The sequence below is a fragment of the Eublepharis macularius genome, chromosome 14 (assembly GCF_028583425.1).
Source record: "Eublepharis macularius isolate TG4126 chromosome 14, MPM_Emac_v1.0, whole genome shotgun sequence".
NCBI lineage: Eukaryota > Metazoa > Chordata > Lepidosauria > Squamata > Eublepharidae > Eublepharis > Eublepharis macularius.
Genome location: NC_072803.1, coordinates 63,445,376 through 63,464,635, shown reverse-complemented (window position 1 = coordinate 63,464,635; position 19,260 = coordinate 63,445,376). Strand labels below are relative to the sequence as shown.

Here is a 19,260-nt window from a genome sequence, read left to right as displayed (position 1 = left end):
TGATATGATTGCCTCTTCTCTTAGTTTCAGGTGTGTGCATTTATCTCTGAATCTGTTCCTTTCTGTCTTTATCTTCTCTTCTGCTTTTAAACATCTCTAGCAACGGAAGGCTCTGAAAAGAAAATTTCAGTGGCCGGAGGAAGGCACGCAGCCAAAGCAGAAGGCACGCTTGTCTTCACCCCAAGCCAAGAAACTGGCAACGGGCCCTTTGAGGCCCATCAAGGGCTTGGGCCCTCCAAAGTCTCCTCCCAAGAAGTCCTTGACTGAGTGCAAGGTCAGCAATGCAAGTAGCAGGACCTCTGTGAAGACTTCCTCTCTCTTCAGAAACAACCCTGAAATCCCAGATGTGCAGAGGTATTGTGGACAGCAGCTGTGTGAAAGCAGCAGGGCTTGAACCCCTTTTTGAAAGAGGTGCAAAAGTGCCAGTGCGCGCACACACACACACCCTGGGCCACTGGCATGTCACTCTAGCTGTCTCTGTTCTTGCCCCCTTTCTCACTTTTATGCTAACACAACCGGGGCACCTCCGTTAAAGCACAAACTAACCAACTGCAATAGGAGGCAAAATAGGAAACAAATCCCTATGTGGTATTTAGTGAATTTATCAGATTTTTAAATTTTTACATATAAAGTACAAACAGTGCTAAAGTGTAAGTCATACTAAATACATTCAGAAGTAACAATAATTCATCATACAATTTTCAATATCTTAATACACGACCAATACAATATCCGTAGCTTCAGTGCATTCTACACGCCCATTACAGGCAATTCATGACCATAATAGGTAAACAGTCCAACTGGTGCAGTAGTCATATCATTTCCTTCTACAGAATGCGGATCATTCTCCAAATGGAAGTAGAGCTGCAAGTAGTCTTCCCAACAGCCTACGGGTCTTGCGCCAGCCAATTATCAATTCCCGTTTCACAGAACGAGCTTCTTCACGGGCATGATACCATTGACTATAATAAAGAAGTATAAATCTGCTGAAATCCAGAATGAATTCTATAATTATATAATGTAGCAAAAATTCTATACCAATACTCTCTGGTCTCACCACTCTCAATCACATTAAGCCAGTTGAAAAGATTCAACGGAACAATGCCGTGCTACACGTCAACCAACCTTGACTTACATAGCCAGTTGCATTAAAGGCACAGTGTCCCATTACAAAAACATAATACATTCAAATTGTATATTCATTAATTAGCCCCTATACATAACAACAACTTAGAACATACACGGTCTACATAACCTACAAGAAACAGGAAAGATCCAAATCACAGTTTAAACCATGGGGAACAAGGCTGTTATATTCATGAATACGTTCCATTTCTAGCTGCAACAACTTCCGTGAATAGTCTGTACCAGGTGTAGACCCCAATACATGTATAACAGACACTTTCATTTCTCTCGCCCTATGCTGTTGTTGTATAAAATGGGCTACCGAAGGGGCTTCCACAGTCTCATTTCTAATTCGTGAAAGATGCTCCTGCGCCCTGACTTCCAAAGGTCGTGAGGTGCTACCTATATAAGACGGGACATTTACATTGAATTATATACACGACGTTAGCAGTCTTACGGGCGAAGAAAGTGCCATGGTATTTCTTACGTCCCTCTGGGAGATTGGTCGTGTCCTCAGTCCTTGCCATTAATTCACATACACTGCAATTCCCGCAAGGATGGTGTCCCCGAGGGAACTCTCTTAGGGGAGTAAAGCTCTCACTTTCAGACCTAACCAACATATCTTTGAGGTTCCTAGTTCTACGATAACCTACTGCTGGAGGTTCCGAACAACCAGGGATCCCTCCTACAAGATGCCAGTTGCTTATGTACAATCCTGCCGATGACAGGGGCAAGCTCCGTGAAATCAAGCGCCCGTTTGATCTTGCTGTCAGCCTCGTGTGCCTTTTTTGTGAGGAGGTCCTTCCGTATAGTTCCTCCTGCTCTCCTCCATGCATCCCTGATCACTCCCTGTGGGTAACCCCTAGAGGTAAATGCATGATCCAAGTATCTAGATCCTTGTTCTAAATCCTCCCTGGCTGTGGAATTACGTCTCACCCACAGGTACTGGCCTATCAGGATATTCCTCTTTAAATGGCCAGGATGGAATGAATCAAAGTGTAAATAAGAACACCTATCCGTCGTTTTGAATACTTTTGAATGTATTTAGTATGACTTACACTTTAGCACTGTGTGCACTTTATATTTAAAGTATTTAGCATGACTTACACTTTAGCACTTTTTGCACTTTATATTTAAAAATTTGATAAATTTACTAAATACCACATAGAGATTTGTTTCCTATTTTGCCTCCTATTGCAGTTGGTTAGTTTGCCCTTTCTCACTTGGGCAGTGGCAACTAGAAGGGCTGCTTTGGCCTTTCGAGGGGTAGCTTTGGCCTGGGGCTGCCAGTTGCTGACCCTTCTCCGTCACCAGCATCAGATTTTGAAATATATGGGCAACCGGGGGGGGGGGGGGCAGAGTTTGGCCAGCGCAGGAGGTGGAATAAGATCGGGTCGAGCATTTTTTTCAGCCTGAGGGCCACACCTGCAGCTCTGCTGCTTCTGAGGACTCTGAGTTAGGCACCGGCACTTTACTTGTCCAGTGCTGTTTGACAGTTTTTTGAGAACCAGCACCTGGTAGCCGATAGTGTGGTTCAGCCAGCATTGTTCTGGGGCTCGAGGGCTGGATGAAAAGCTCCTGTGTGTCAGGTGTGACTTCCAGGCTGTGCTTTGCCCACTTTTAGCAAAAGAAGTGCGACTTTATGATTACATCAAGTCAGGAGGGCCTCACCAGATCATAGAACAGCCACCCCAAAGATCTCCTGGTGTCCTCCGCTCCGCTGAACTTCCATCAGCAAAGGACATGCAGAAGAGGTGGTTGAAGAGGTTGGGCAAGTGCTGTTTTCCAGCTCCTTTTGAGATCCTTCCTTTATTAAAAAAATATTTGGGGCATTCTGGTTATGTTGCTGAGCCCTGTGCCTTGAATTATGAGAAGGGCTCCGTGGAAGGTTCCTCAGGCCTTGTTGGAAAGATGTTTATTGTCACAGGCATGCAGTGGGTTCTGTACGTGCCGTACAATGGGGAGATCTTCCCTTCCCCACTGCTAGAGCCTTCCTTTTTGAGAAAAAAAATCTCCTTTTTGTAGACCTTCAGTGGAACAAGTCCAGGAAAGAGTTTTCACTTCCGATTCTTTTGATCAGCTTGGCCTCCATCCCCACTTGGTGAGTCTTTTTCTTTTTCTTTCTTTTTTTTGTGTGTGCTTTGTACGGCTCTTAGCACTCAGCACAAAATGAACTTTTATGTCTGTATCACTTCTTAGTATACAGTGGGGCTGACTACCAAACTTGAGACTGGCTGCAACATCTGGAAGGTTCATATTGACCTAGCAAGCCAAATTTTTAATACTGTCCAGGCCTAGGGAAATCTCACAAGACAATTTATTTTCTCTGTTCTTACGATGTCTGCCTTCAAGGATAACATGATTTTGATATCCCGTTGTTGTGCACCAGTTTTGGACACCACGTGCCTGTGGCTGTCACTGTACCACAAGACTTGACCTGTCATTCTAAACCTGCAATCTAATGCTGTCATTATATTTTCCATTAGACTTCAACAATAACATCTGTTTTGGGAATGTCTTGTATGACCAGGTAAGTCTTCTTGCATATCCAAAAACTGACTGAGGAAAGTGAGGTTTTGGGTTGACATACTGTATATTTGGATCAATTATGGTATCTGTGTTGAATGGTGAGACACTGGAATGAAATTTGGTATGTACAGTCAGGACTCTGTTCTGCACATCCCAGTCAGATTCCAGTTTAAGCATGGATATAACAGAAAGGAAGGGGGTATTTATGTTTCCAGCAAAAGTCTCTCATTGAACTGTAAGGTCAATATTCATACCTCTTTTTAGCACGGGCATCTGATCTGACACTGGAAGCGAAGTCTCTTGAAGGTGGAGCTTCACTAGTAATGCTTGTCCTCTGCAATAGTAGCTATTGGTGGGTTTAATTAATGCCTTCTCCAGATGTGCTAGGAATTGTGGCACAGCTAGTTTTAGATGCGTAGCTGTGTTTGTCTGCAGTAGAACAGCAGGATTCGAGTCCAGTGGCACCTTAGAGACCAACAAGATGTTCAGGGTGTAAACTTTTGAGAGTCAGAGTCCTACTTGGGTCTAAAGAAGGGAGCTGTGGCTCTCAAAAGTTTACATCTCAAACATTTCGTTGGTCTCTAAGGTGCCACTGGACTCAGTCCTGCACCAGCACAACTAATTTCACTGGCATTCTGATTGCTTAGCCGGTTGGAGCTTTAGCTTTGTGTACCACAAATGAACAGGGCAGGAGAGTGTTCACCATTTAAGGCCCTTAACAGACTGGGTCCCTGGCCCCAAGAACGTTTGCTTGGCCTCAACCAGGTCCAGAGCCTTTTCAGGTCTGGCTCTGGCCTGGTGGAACGCTCTCCCAGTTGAGACCCCGGCCCTGCAGGACTTATTACAGTTCCACCGGGCCTGTTAAACAGAGATGTTCCGCCAGGCCTATGAGAGAGGTTGAGGAGCTGGTCCCTTGCCTGTTTTGCTTTATTCCACTCTACTTTTTAATGAGATCTGTGGGTTTTATTTTTTTATGATTTTAACTGTTATATATTGTGTTTTAAATTGCGGTTTTATGTTGATGTTACCCGCCCGGAGCCTGCTTGCGAGGAGGGCAGGATATAAATCCAGCAAAATACAATAAATAAATAAATAATTTCACGAGCAGGCACTACAAGAAATGGAGGCTTTTATATGGGAGAGGCTAGTCTTTCCAGCTCATTCATTGGACAGAACTCCAAGGTGTCTAATTGGTCGCTGAGGCTTTGTGCTGTAGACAGGCTGCTCCTTAGTAGACCCTGATGGAGTCTCTGAGGCTGAAGAGGGGAGCTGGAGGCCGGGGGGTCTATGGGATTGGTGGGACTCGCCCTGATGCTCCCCCAGAATATGATCCCCTTGGAGACGCTAAAGCACCATCCTGACCTCTTTTCTTTTGCAGATGGATTTTTGTGATCAGACTCAGTTTTTCAGTTAGCTTCTTCATAATTTCTAATGTATTGCTGTTTGAAGTAGCTTAGGCTATGTGCTCAAAATGATTAAGTGCGTTGAAGATGGCAGTTGGCCACTGCTGAAAACTCGCTGCTGTTCCATTTCATGATTTATTTATTCAAAATGTCAAATGCTCGCCCCATGTGAAAGCCAGCCAGGCCCCCTAGCCAGGATGCTCATTCTTTATGCTCTTCGTAATTTGACTCCTAATAGAATTTGTTTTCTCTAACCTTTACTGAAAAAACTTTGTAAAGTGTTCAGAAGCAGACCATTCCCGTGCTGATGCAAGGCAAAGATGCTCTGGTGAGATCACAGACTGGCTCTGGTGAGTGCGTGGCTGCTCTGATCTCTGATCGATAGCTAGAACAGAAAGGGAGGCGGGTGGGTGGTTCGAACTGAAACAACCGCAGTGCCTCCACTTATTGGCTAAATGTCTAGAAACCTCCATTTCTTCATTCACTCGCTGAGGAAACAAGTTCCCTTTCTTAGGTGGGCATTTTTTAAAAAAAAAAGAAAGAAAGGGGAATCTTTACTACCTGCCCAAAGCTGCCTTTAAACTGCTCTGGCCTTCTCCAGTTGGCAGTGGCTCTCCACGGCCTCCAGCTGAGGGCATCTTCCCTCCTTCTCCTGTAACTGGAGCTGCAAGGGGTTGGACTTCGCTCTCCTTGTTTGAATCGTGTTACTTCTTTGTGTGGTCAGGGGGTTTTACGCTGATTATGTTTAATGCTGAATGTGTTTATTGCATGTGTTAGCATAAGCTGCCTTGAGCCTCTTGTGTGTCAGAGGGGTGTCAGCATTTTAATAAGTAAAATAAAAATGCTTTGAAGCTGGCCGGACTCAGGGCCAGCTGAGGGAGGGAGGCCTCTAATGCCCTGCCACAGACTCGTCTAATCTGGATTGTCAGTTCAGATCTCTTGGTTCTGCTCAGTGTGCAAACTTATCTTGTAGAGTGGCTGGCGGTGGAGAGGCAGGTAGTCAGTTCAGGCCTGAAATGTGCCCCTCTAGGATTCATAGCCACAGAAGGAAGGGAGGGGGTGAGAGGAGCGAGCCCAGCCCAGTGTGGGGAGCCAGTGGGGACTGAGGGAAAAGGTGTGGGGCTGTGGCTCAGGGGCAGAGCATCTTCTTGGCAAGCAGGAGGTCCCAGGTCCAATCTATTGGAGAGTCCAAAGAGCCACTACCAGTGCAAGTACATAATGCTGACCTTGATGTGGTCTGGTTCTCTGTAAGGCAGCTTCATGTTTGCTTGAATATCCTCATCATCATCATCATAACTGTGCTTACATACCGCTCTTCTAGACAGATTAGTGCCTCACCCGGAGTGGTGAACAAGTTAGTGTTATTATTATCCCCATGATACAGCTGGGGCTGAGAAGAGGGGCTGACCCAAGGCCACCTACTGAGCTCATGGCAGTAGTGCGATTCGAACCAGTAGAGTGCTGATTCGCAGCCCAACCACTTAACCACTGTGCTACAGCTGCCCAGCCAGGCTTTTGGCTTATTGTGCTCAGTATAGTCCCTGCTGACAGTTAATGGTACGTCTGGTCTTTAGCAGAGAAAGGCCTTTCCCAGCTCCTGTGGCTTGAGATGCTGAGGTCTCAGCAAGTGCTTTTCCATGAAGCCACAGCCTCTTGTGGGGGGGGGGGGGTTAGAGGAAAAGAGAGAGAGCCACCAAAGATTCAGAAGGCAAAGTCTTTCTGTCCCTTCTTCCAAGCTCCAGGCACTAGCCCGGAAAATCTTCATAAAGGCCATGACTGGAGGCTGGTCGGAGCAACAGACCCTCTTCCTAGGCAGTTATGGGAATGGACATTTGAAATCTAAAGTTTTCTAATTTTTTTTTTAAAAAAATGTCAAAGGTTTTTTTTTAAATTCTCCCTCTACTCTTCTAAAGGTAAAACACTTGCCTATGGTATCCCCCTTATTCAGTCCTTGCAAAACATGGAGCCAAAAATAAAGGTAGGCATATTGAAACCGGATTTTACTGTCTCAGCATTAAGAACAATGTTTAAAGTTTCTGTAGCATTTTTCTTACGTTCTTCCATAAGGATTAGTAATCCTTACAAAACCTCTGTAAATTAGGCCAGAAATGTAGCCAGACAGCATTGCTTTCTTCTACAGGAGCAACAGCTGAGGTTTTCTCCCACAGTAGTAGCCCTTCCGTTGTTTTTCAACACCAAGGAGAGTCAAATTAATTGAAGCTGCAGGAGGCTGTGCAGAATTCCCTGTGCCTCGGCTGCCCGTCGTTCTTAGCAAGTCATTTTCGCATCATGGGAGTGAAGAGCATCACTAAGCAAAGGGATTCCCCATAAAGAACGGCAGAGAGTTCCAATGACCCATTCCCCCCCACCCCCACCCGCCTGCTGCTGCTGAGTTTTTGAGGTTCTGCAAAGTCTGATCTGGCCGCTTATCCTTTCCTTGTCTCCCTTCTTTCCTCAGCGCAGCGATGGTCTTTATGCTGTCATCCTGGTCCCGACCCGAGAAGTAAGTTGTTGCAGATCAGCTGTTAATGTGCTCCTAACCGCATGTTGCTCTGATAGCTGAGCTCTAGGAAAGAGACTTGCCTGTTGAGATGAAAGCTCAGAGTCTTCTCTGGCTCAGGCCACGGTGGGTTCACTCTTGCCCTTTGGAGGCAGAAAGCAGCCCACGAAAGCTCCAGGAACAAGGCACGTGGGTGTTTTTATTGGACTGGCATATTTATTTGTAGTCCACCTTTCTCACTGAGCCTTAAACCATGCAGTAAGATAGTATGCAACCTCTAATAAGCAATACAATGGGACTAGGATTTTAAAAATCAGAAACAATGCAAAAGATATTAGACATAGTACGTCAGACAGTGGAGAAAATGGAATTACCAAAGCAGGAAACAGTACCGTAAGAGTAGTAGAATACATGCAACACACAGTGGCCTAAGCTACAGCCCTGTTCTCATTATAAAGGGGTCTTCCTGGCCCATTCTGTTACACTGTAGCCCTAGGACTTTTATAAAAATGTCATCCTGAACAATTCTGTTTTATATAATTTGTGAACTGACAGAAGGGTGGGCCTCTTGCTGGCCTCCTTAGGAAGGCCGTTCCACAGGGTGGGGCCACAGCAGAATGTGCAACAGTCAAAAGCAGGCTCTCCCCATCTTCTCACCTATCCCCTACCTGCCTCTCAGCAGGGGGATCCAGGTAGCCAGAACCACAGCCTCACCAGGGCTTCCAGCTACAGAGGCAGGCAAAAGTGGCAGAGAGGAGAAAGCCTGCCCACTTATGCGGCCTCTGCTTCCCCTCCAGGGGCCAGCACCATACCCAGGACTGCCCTGGATACCATGTCCTGCATTCTCTGTCCTTAGTAGTTTCTGAAGTGGGTCACAGTCCTCAGATTGTGCCAGTTTGGCATAGTGGTTAAGAGCGGCAGGACTCTAATCTGGAGAACCAGGTTTGATTCCCGACTCCTCCATTTGAAGCCAGCTGGGTGACCTTGGGTCAGTCACAGCTCTCTCAGAGCTCTCTCTGCTGCCTCTTTAAAGACCTACTCAGGGTGGCTTTTTCCCCTCCATTAGCTGACTCTCAGCGTACTGTGCCTCTTCAAGCATGCTCAGTCCTCATTAGACCCTTTTTTCTTTCACACACATACCTTTTCTTTCTGTTAAGGAATAAGTGATATTTTTCTGTTACTGAGGAGTCCCCTGCATATGTAGGAATTCTGTGGATTAGGGGGGTGCGATTTGGGTTTCCGATTCAGGATAAATACCTGAATTGGACCTGATTCATAAAGATTCAGGATTTCCAAATCGGGCCCAGCATGCTGGCCCTGATTCAGAAATGCCGAATCAAAGCTTTCCAAAGCGATTCAGGCCGCTTTGGAAATCTTTGGATTGGAAAGGGGCTGGTTCTCCCACCGCTCAGCTGAAGCCAGCCGCAGGGTTTGAATTTAAAGCACCCCGAAAGGGGCACTTACAAACCCTGCAGCAAGCTCCAGCTGACCAGTGGAGGAGGGGGCTCCTCCACCAGTCAGCTGAAGCCAAGCACCCCTTTCAGGGTGCTTTCAAACTCCATAGCTGGCTCCAGATGACCGTCAGAAGAGTGGGCTCCCCCACCGGTCAGCTGAAGCCAGCTGCAGGGGTTTAATTTAAAGCACCCCTTTTGGGGTGCTTTCATACCCCGCGGCTGGCTCCAGATGACCAGTGGAGGAGGAGTCCCCTCCTCCACCGGTCATCTGGAGCCAGCCGCGGGGTATGAAAGTGCCCCTTTCAGCTTCAGCTGACCAGCAGAGGAGGAGGCTCCCCACCTGCCAGCTGAAGCAAGTGGTGGGGTACCGCCCCGGCGCTTATTTCACTCTATGGGACGGGGAGGAGGGAATCTCCTCCTCCCCCTCACCAGATGGGAGGGGGAGGAGGGAACCCCCTCATTCCCCTCCCATTGAGTGAAATAAGCGTCGGGGTGGAAAGTTTGTTGGTGTGCTCTTAATCTTTACGGAGCATACTGAAGCAGGTTAATAAGTCATTTCCGAAGTGGTTTGCCACTTCGGAATTTGCTTATTTCCAACTCTTTTTTCCCCCTTTGAAAATTCCAAAGTGGGAAACTCGAATCTTTTTTTGTTGCAGCCCACAGTGTGGTTGCCCTATTTTGACTTGTGCTAGTCACAAGAGCACTAATTGTGTTTTGTGTGACCTCTAGTAGTTGGTTACTTAAGCAAGTGTTCCTGCCTTACCCACCTGCAGGTCAAGATTGAAGAGTAGTCTGTCCAGCACTGCCTCCAGACAGAGCTTTGGCTCCTGCCCCTTTCCCCTATAACTGAGTGATTTACACGTTTTCAAAAGTCGGAGAAGGGCCTTCCAAGCCAGAGGTCTTGATCTGTAGGAAGACCCAAGAGCAAAGGCCACTCTCCTTGCTTCCCTTTGGCGAGAAGCACAAACACTCTTTGGAGGTGCAAGCTGCCACTGCTGGGCAGAGAATGACGTGCTTAGACCCTCCCTGTGTGGGGTTCCTGGTGCCTTGCAACACAGAAGAAGAGCTGAGTCAAAAGAGGGACAGTGTTATCCTAAGGAAAGCAGGAGCCTGTGGTCTGATTTGGCCTTTTCTCTTTCTGCAGCTGGCCCTTCAGAGCTTTCAGACGATCCAGAAATTGCTGAAGGTGAGGACTGGTTCAGATTTTTCTCTTGGGTCCCACCCTTGGCTGCCGACTGGTGAAACGTTCAGTGAGTCAGAGATCTTGAGGGCTGTTGCAGGACAGCAGTTTAAATGCCAGACCAGGAAAACCTCACCCAAGCCTGTGGCCACATTTTACACAATGAGGGTAATGCACAACCAGGATCTGAGAGGGCCCTGCACATAAATCACTACACAGAGTAGAAAGGGTAGAATGCTGTCTTGTGACAGGTCGCCTGGAAGCAAGTCTTTACTCACTCTAGGTGATCAGGTGAGTGCTAGATGTCCACTTGGCTGCTCTAATTGTCTGCTGTCCTAAGGGACTGCAGGAAACAGAACGGCAGTTAGAAAGAAGGTGGAATGTCATCTCTTGCTAAACCAAGGCTGCGTTCAAACAGCACGTTAAGTGAGCCATGTCCTCGAGCCTGACGGCAGGGTGGGGTTTTGCCCGTTATTGGTGAACTTGATGTCTGAATGCAGGATATGCTTTCTAGAGGAACTTGAAACCCTTCATGGATCCTCTGGTCTTGGGGGTTTTTTTGGGCGGGGGGGGCGGGTTACAATCTGTTGTAAATTCGCATTGATTTAAGTCACTCGTCTGATTCATAGGATCAGTGAACATGGTGGGTGGGCTTGAGCGTCATGCTGGCTGCATGTAACTGATCTTCTGAACCGAACGGATGTGCATAAACCCTGAACACGCCTAGGCTCACTCAGCATAGGCCAACACCCTGCAAAATGCAAGTTGTCCACATGTAGCCTCTGTTCAGACAATTCAGAGGTATGCTGGGAGAAGGGAATGTGGCTGCTGACTCTATTCAGAAAATCCGCCAACCGCTGCATTCCCTGGTCATTTGACGAGAGCCTGCCTTTCCCATACTTCCGGGAAATCCTGTCCACGGGCTCTTGCCAGCTGAGGAATCCCGGTGTCTTGTACTGGATGCTGGGGCCCGTCCTCAGCTGCATGCTCCATTCAGGCTGTGCCCCGGCCAGGCCCCTTGGCCCTAGCAGTGTATGGAGCGCATACCAACTCATCCACTGCTCCCCTGCAGTGGCACAGTGTCAGGAAAGAGCCGTAATGGCGGCAAGCTGCCTTTCAGGGAAGCTTGTCTGCAGGCATTCATTTGCTCATTGGGGAGCCCCAGGGCACCCCAGATTAGAGCACAGTTTATCATTTTAAACGGGTGGTTTTTCCAAGTTTCATTCTTTCTCCCCTTTCCTTCCCTGCTCCATTTAGCCATTTACCTGGATTGTGCCTGGCGTGCTGATGGGAGGAGAAAAGAAGAAATCGGAAAAGGCCAGGTGGGATGGCAGCTTCAGAAAAAATGCCTTTTTTCCTTGAGCTCTGCCTCTCTGCCTCCCTCCTCCAGCCTCTTTCATCTGTCACTGTCTCCCGGAGTGCCTTTTGGAGTGGGGAGAGAGGCTTGTGACTTGGGATCAGGCTGTGAGCACCCCCCGCCGTGGATCTTACAGCAAGCGGGAGGCTTGGGCAGCGGGGAGCGCGTTCACGTCTCTCTAGTTTTAAAATGTTGATGAGCTTTCTTAGCAGACGATCCCTGTCGAGGTCTGTAAAGTTGCTTCTCTCCCAGCCTCCCCATCTGCCACTCCATCCAGATCTCTTGCAGGCATTTGTGTTTATGAGCAGACCATTGAGGGGTCTGCAGAAGGAAAGGGAAAGAGATTATTTTATCTTTTTGCTGCTGGAATTTAACGTGGTGTGAAGATGCAGTCAAAGTAAAGTTGGGCGGTTAGAAAGCTACGTACAGCCAAATAGGAAAGCCAGTGTGGTGTAGGCATTAAGAGCCAGTGTGGTACACTGGTTAGCATGCCAGAGTAGAACCATTGCACTGCACTGGCTTTCTTTCAATCAATTGATCAGCTTGTTGGGGTCATGTGCTAGCTGTCATTCAAAGGAATCAGGTACATCCAATGAGCAGAAGAATTACACAACTGTATTCAATAATGGCAACCCTTGAAAAAGCACAGCATGCGAAACTGGTGGGACTAGCAGTCTGTTGGGCAGAGCAGCCCCCGGCGGCATCCCACAGGCTGGGTGGCAATCTGTAAAGAAAGAGACTCTGGTTATTTTGTGACTATAAATATATATATATATATATATATATATATATATATATATATATATGTATGTGTGTGTATACACACACACACACACACTCTACCTTGGTGCCTGTAGGGATCCTCTGGTGGACTCTTTGTACTGAACCTACAAAAGAGAACCTGCTAAAGAGAATAATTCGTGCCATAATGAGCTTGTACAGATTGTACTATTGACTGCTGATGTACCTTTTAAGAAGCACTGAGCTTATATTGATTGTATTTATCGGATGCATATTTATTGTATGATCTATTTATAACTATTTATTACACGGTATGCGCTTTAGCACTTTGGTGAATTGTTAATATAACACTTCATGGTTATTGATTGTGATTCTAACTTCTATTTCTTGGGAGAGTGATTGTCTTGGCTATTTAGTGTTTTCTCCCAAAGGAGCCTCTTTTTTGTTGTTTGGGGTCATGTGGGGGCCTGGCCCCAAGTGGTTAGATTACAGGATCCTCGGGGGTTGCGGGGTTGGCCATTAGTCCAGTGGGTCCAGACATGTGTCGTGTGGTCCCTGCGCAGGCAGAGGCGGGTGACTTTCCATGAGTAGCAACTGGGGACCAGAGGCAGGCAGGCCTCCGAAGGGAGCTGGAGCTGCACGGGGTGGGGGTGGGGTGGGGGTGGGGGGCCCTTTCCAGCAAGAGGAGCCTTGAGACTGAAGGCCAGGCTCAGAAGCTGAGGCTTTCTGGTGCGGCAAAGCCAGATCAGCTACGGGGGCCCGGTGCCGACACTCCTGTGGCAATTCAGATGGCAGCTGAGTGGGGCACCGTTCAGACGCTGCGGTCTGAAGCAGGGATATGGGGGCGGGAAGCAGTTGGCCGGAGGCTTCCACTGGTATCTTGCATAACTATTCACCCATCCATCCCACTTGCAAGCTTTCTTTTTCTCTCTTTTTAAAAAACAGACTACGCAAAGGAATAAATATTCTGATTGCCACTCCTGGTCGCCTGGTGGACCACATCAAGTCCACCCAATGCCTTCATTTCCACCAGGTCCAGTGGCTGATTCTGGATGAGGCTGACAGGTGAGGATTTCCTTGATGGTGGGATGAGCCAACTGTGGGGAGCATCTTCTCTCCCCTATGCCTCTGGCACACAACGCATTGATGGTGGAGGCGGCTTCCATGGAGCATGTGGTTGGCTGTCTGTCTCCTTGCCTTGTGCTCTGTTGGATCTCACCCTCTTGCTTTGGCAGGATCTTGGATCAGGGTTTTGAGAAGGCTGTCACTGCGATCCTGAATGCTGTAAACACAAACAGTGAGAAGCGGCAGAACGTTTTGCTGTCGGCCACACTTACAGATGGTAAGCAAGACGCTGGGTGCCAGCTTTTCCCTGACATGGCAGCTGGGGAGGTTCTGCCAGGAGCTTCCTTCCCAGTCCCATCCCGGAAGAACTCTGCCGGGAACATCCATTGCCCCATGGCTGCAGAAGAGGAGAGCAGGCAGTAGCCAGAAGTGGGAGGGATGTGGGGGTGAAGGTTTGTATCCCTCCTTCCCAGGGGGAGGGATGAGCTTGGCTCTAGCTCTGCCAGGGGCTGTGAGCTGCCAGCCATTCAGGTTTCACCTACCCCATGAACTCACGAGCCCTCATCCCCATATCTCCAACATCATGGGCCTACCTTACAGAGTTGTTGTAAAGATTGCCTGCATAATTCTGTATGGAGTGCTCAGAACATTTGAAATTTCTGTGCATGCTAAACGTTATAAAAAAATCTGATCCCCAGAGGTGGCTCTATGCGCAGATTTTAAAAAATCTGCACAATGGGGCACTGGGATTGAAGTTTCTGCAAATCTGGCTGAAAAACTTGCAGAAAAATCTGAAAACTTAGAAAAAATTAAGGGGAAGGGGTTAAATTCCCAAAAGGGACGACAACAACTGCGCATGTACAGATGGCACCTTGGAGACAAGAACTTTAGGCAGGATTTTTAGTTTGGCTATAGCAAGCCAAAATGGTGCCCAACAATGATGAGGGAAGAGGGTGTTTAAGGAAGGAGGGTGAGGGTCCGGGTGTATGAGAGGGGGGATCTGCTAAGGTGAGGGAAAGGAGCCAGGGAGGAAAAAGGGGGGAGTTAGAGTGGGATGAGAGTTTAGGAGGGAGAGTGAGGGAAGAGCTGAAAACATGGGAACAATCTTTGAAACTGACACTGCCCGGTGTGTGTGTATTCAATCCACAGCATTTTGGTTTGGGATCCCTGCTTACTGGTGCCATTATGATCTCTGCCAGGCATCCACTGCCTTCTATTAGCCACGAAATGATTCCAGTTTTTCAGAAAGGAGGTTAATAAGAAGCCACGTAAGCTGGAGAGCTGAAATGCAGCCCCCCCACCCCCTCCCTGCAGATGGCAGGATTTGAGTCCAGTAGCACCTTAAAGGCCAGCAAGATTTCCAGGGTTTAAGCTTTTGAGAGTGAGAGCTCCTGTCCTCAGATACGTCATCAGCTTTGACTCTTGAAAGCATAGGCCATGGATATCTTGCTGGCCTTTAGGTGCTACTGGACTCGGGTTTTGCTCTTCTACTACAGACCAACATGTTACCCACCTGAAACCCCCCAGGAGTGGGCAGTAGTTTTAAAACTAGTGAACCCAAAAGGCCCATTCATCTCTGTTGTTTGCATAACACGTTCATTGGTTTCCTCCAATCAGCCCTTTCAAACAGGTCTTGTGATGAAAGGGAATTCTTTTGGTTAGTACTCCCATCAATCATCCTGCTGGCCCAGTGGCTTGGGGTGGGCTTTCTTGATTCCTTGTATGCCCCCACACACACTTCTTTTCCCCTGTTCTGTTCCCTCGGAGCATTTCCCAATGTTCTCTGGTGCTTAGCTATATCTTGTGTATGTTTTCCCAACATTCTCACAGTGCGTTCTTAAAAACACTTTCCCACGAGTAAGCCCATTAGGTAGACTGAGTAGACCTGTTTAGGATTGCTCACTCATTCTCTCGATGTGAGTGTTCGCTCATTAGTTAAAGTCCATCTTGTGTTGTCCAGCTGCCTTGCCATGATGAGTTTGCATCATTTGTGTGATTTCAAGATGCATAAATCGTGAATTTGTATCATGCTGTTACTAACTGATCGACTCTCTGTCTCTATGTTACATTAACTGAATGCTCATTTATTTAAGGGATTTCTGCCAAGCATTTATGTAACACCTTGTGTACCAAAGAGACAGGCAGTTGTGCCTGCCTCTGGGGCAGGAGCTGTCCAGAGAGCTCCCAAATGCCAGCTGTGCCTGCCCTTCCCTGCTGCCTGCTTTCCCGGAGGTGTAGGCAAAAGGTCTGCCTGCCCCTGTCATTCTGCCTTCCTTCTAAGGGTGCCAGACATCCACCACCAACTCTGTCCTGTGACAACTTTTACTCCCTATGTAACTCTGGGACCCTTCCTCCCATCTCTGAAATTGAGCAGGGACGATCCCTTTGGTGAATGTTGTGCTCCCCAAAAATTGCATCGAAATTGGATGGAGAACCAAAGTTATGGTACATCACTCTCTTAGACATTAACAAAAAAGTGATGGAAGGAGCCAGAACACTTAAGTGGATGGAAACTGACCTCAGTTCAAAGCCGCTATGGTTCGGGGAGAACTGGGTTCAAATCCCTGCTAGAACATGAAGCTTGCTCAACTGGTCTCCGTCTTTCAACCTAGCCCACCTAACAGGTGGGGTATGAAGATAAAATGAGAGAATCCACCCCTCTTTTTTTGGTCTCCATTTTCCTTGGGCTCCATGGCAAAGGCCTTTCCAGCTAGAACTCTTTGTTTCTGATTGTCTTGCAAAGGGGATGGAGTTCTGCATACAGCGTGCCTGTGAAATTTTGTTTTTGTGTTTCTGACAGGAGTGGCAAGATTAGCCGATATCAGTTTGCACGATCCAGTCTGCATTTCTGTTGTGGAAGAAGTTGGGGGCTCAAGCAGCCCCAAGGCAAGAGCGTGCCTGAGTCAGGCTGATAGAGCTCTTCCAGCAAGTGCGGAACGCGACACTTTTGCTGTGCCAGAAAAACTGCAGCAGAATATCACGGTGGTTCCGAGCAAGCTGCGGCTTGTGACGCTGGCTGCTTTCATCCTTGGGAAGTGCAAGGTGAGGGTCTTTGCTAGGTGTCTGGCAGGTCCTTCCTCTCTCCCGATGTGTTTTTGGGGCAGGGCAAATTGCAGGTTCCACAAATACATGTGCGGGAGGGGTGACTTTACCCCTTTTCCTAGGAGCCAAAACCTCCTTGTAATGATTTGACTAAGTTGGAATGAAATCCCTTCTATCCCAAAGTGGTTATGTTCAGCGAGTTGTGGAAGGCTTTGAATGAGCATCTTATGCAGAACCAGGGCTTTTTTTCAGCTGGAACGCGGGGGAACGGAGTTCCGGAACCTCTTGGAAATGGTCACATGGCTGGTGGCTCCGCCCCCTGATCTCAAGACAGAGGGGAGTTGAGATTGCCCTCTGCGCCACTGAGCGGCGCGGAGGGCAATCTCAACTCCCCTCTGTCTGGAGATCAGGGGGCAGGGCCACCAGCCATGTGACCATTTTCCCCGAGGGCAACCCACTGAGATCCACCACCTCTTTCCTCAGAAAAAAAGCCCTGTGCAGAACTAGAAAGCAACTGGAACTGAAAGGCTAGCCTTGTCTGTCCCATGAGCTTTCATAGGCAAGCCAAGCATTGCAGCTGATACTGCTTCCTGCTCTCCCCTTTTAAAAAACCTGAAAATGGACAAGCTGAATAATATGCCATGTGCCACGTTCTGTGCAGTTTTGTTTCTTTTTGGTGCAGTATCCACACAGCCTTGATCTTGTGTGTGTGTGTTTATTATCCCCACAGTTTGAAAAATGCAACAAGATGATGATCTTTTTCTCCAGCTGTGAGCAGGTGGAGTTTCATCACACACTTTTCCAGACAGTCCTGGCTGAGGGGCTGGAGACTGGAGGTCTGGAGCCTTCTCTCCTGCCCCCTCTGCCCTTGGTGTTCCAGCGTCTACATGGTGACATGAAGCAGGAGGTGAGCCGTGTGATAAAAATTAATTGACTGAAAAAGTTGAAGTGAAAAAAACCTTTTCCTTTTCTCCTCCTGCTTTCGGGACATGCTTTCAAAGATCCTGGTTGGTGCTCCAGGCTTTTCCTCCACTACATATTCTGAGCTAGATTAACACCTAGTCTTATCCCCAAACAGTTCAGGAGTCTCAGCTAGAGATGGGCACGAACTGCAAGACGAACTAAAGTTCGTCAGGAACTGGGCTGGTTCGTGCTTCGCGAACCAGCGGTTCGTGGAAGTACATTGTCCACGAACTTCCACAAACTGGTCTGCCAGTTCATTTGATTCATGTAAAAGCCCAATACCCCTTTCCCTGCCTCTGTGAAGCTCCAACCAGCTGCTTGTCGGGGATCTCCCCAACAAGCAGCTGATCCAAGCCAGTGGGGGGTGAAATGCCCCTTTCTCTGCTGCTGCCAAGCAGCACAGAAAGGGGCATTTAACCCCCAGATCAGCTGTCTGTCGGGGAGCTCCCCAACAAGCAGCTGATCCAAGCCAAGCAGCTCAAAAAAGGACAGTTAAACCCCCAGATCAGCTGTTTGTCAGAGATCTTCCTGACAAGCAGCTGATCAAAGCTGGAGGGGGTGAAATGCCCCTTTCCGTGCCGCTTTGTAGCACAGAACCCCACGAACTGCAAACTGGTTCGCGAACTGGGGCAAGTTTGTGAAAGCTCGTGGTTCCTGGTTCATGAAACGGGACAAACCACGAACACACACAGCTCGTTTTTTCTCGGTTTGTGCCCACCTCTAGTCTCAGCCTTGCAGCTGCTCCAGCACGGACGGCATCCACTGCAGCGCTGCTGGGAACCAAAGCTATAGCTTGACACACACACCTGCTTAGAAACATTACCCCAGTTTCGAGCCAGTTGATGGGGAGCCATCCTGGAGACTCCTCTTCCAGAGCCCAAAGCTTCTTACATGACTCTGTCAGCCCTATGGGAGTGACCCATTAGGAGGCTACCAGCCCATGCTGGTAGCAAAATGTGCATACCTCCAGAGGTCATCTGCAGGACGAAGTTGGTAGACTTTGGGCTGTGTACCACTTCTGATTGCCATGGAGGGGATTGTATTTTTGAAAGAGTTTCTTTGCATAGAGAAAACCAGCATCACTCTTCGTGTTTGAGGAATTTGCTGTGTGGGAGAACATCAAAAAAACGAAAGGCAAGTCTGAAGTAGGTCTGGTTTGTAATTCTACTGCCTCAGTCTGCCTTCTGATTCTGCATAATGGACAGATTGCCTTGGCAACCTGTATATGGGGGTGGGGGGAGGAATGACCAAAAATTCAGGACTGGTGCCACTTTGGAGACTTCGTATTATTTCTAAAGCAAAAGCCTTCTGAGGTCAGGAGCTAATTTCATCAGATGCAAATTGTGCCTGCAAACCCACTCTGCGTTCATTAGATCAGAATGCAAATGCAGATTAATAGAGTGTGGTGAGAAAGCAGCCTCCCAAGTGCTCGTTAAAAGAGCTTATTCTGTTGCATATGTATTATATTATTTATCATAACCACATTTATTAGTTATTGTTTTCATTGCACCATCAAGGTGCATGATGCTTTACAGAGGGGTCTTTGCCCCAAGGAGCTCTCGGTCTAAATTTCAAGAGAGGAAGGGGGAAAGACAGGCAGATAAAAAGGGCTGCTGCTTTTGCCCTCTCCTCTTAGGCCCATTAACTGTCACTTGCCCCCGTCTTGTCTTCACGAGTGGCCAAGAAATGCCCCTCGTCGTATGCTGGGAGGATGGAAGCAGCCAACTTGGGAAGTTGCCTTCATGAGCCATGGGAGGGCATTTTAGCTGATACGCTGATGGGCTCCAGAAATGGACTGACAGATTGGTCGTAAACGGAGCTTCATCCTTCTAAACCATTGACGTCAGTGCCCTTAGATGCATGTAAGTGCATCTGCGTAGATGCGCACTGTACGTAATAGA

General features: G+C 47.9%; 1 protein-coding gene across 1 annotated transcript in view; it reads left to right on the top strand.

The window, feature by feature from the left end:
• The window catches only part of DDX31 (DEAD-box helicase 31), a 76,839-nt gene that overhangs the window by 3,266 nt on the left and 54,313 nt on the right, over window positions 1–19,260 (top strand). Inside the window, exons 2-13 of the mRNA XM_054997922.1 lie at window positions 101–354; window positions 3,151–3,226; window positions 3,612–3,655; window positions 5,337–5,407; window positions 6,971–7,035; window positions 7,516–7,560; window positions 10,156–10,197; window positions 11,449–11,513; window positions 13,235–13,354; window positions 13,525–13,631; window positions 16,155–16,396; window positions 17,127–17,303. Coding sequence (XP_054853897.1) covers window positions 101–354; window positions 3,151–3,226; window positions 3,612–3,655; window positions 5,337–5,407; window positions 6,971–7,035; window positions 7,516–7,560; window positions 10,156–10,197; window positions 11,449–11,513; window positions 13,235–13,354; window positions 13,525–13,631; window positions 16,155–16,396; window positions 17,127–17,303 — 1,308 coding nt within the window. The remainder of the gene's footprint in view (window positions 1–100; window positions 355–3,150; window positions 3,227–3,611; window positions 3,656–5,336; window positions 5,408–6,970; window positions 7,036–7,515; window positions 7,561–10,155; window positions 10,198–11,448; window positions 11,514–13,234; window positions 13,355–13,524; window positions 13,632–16,154; window positions 16,397–17,126; window positions 17,304–19,260) is intronic.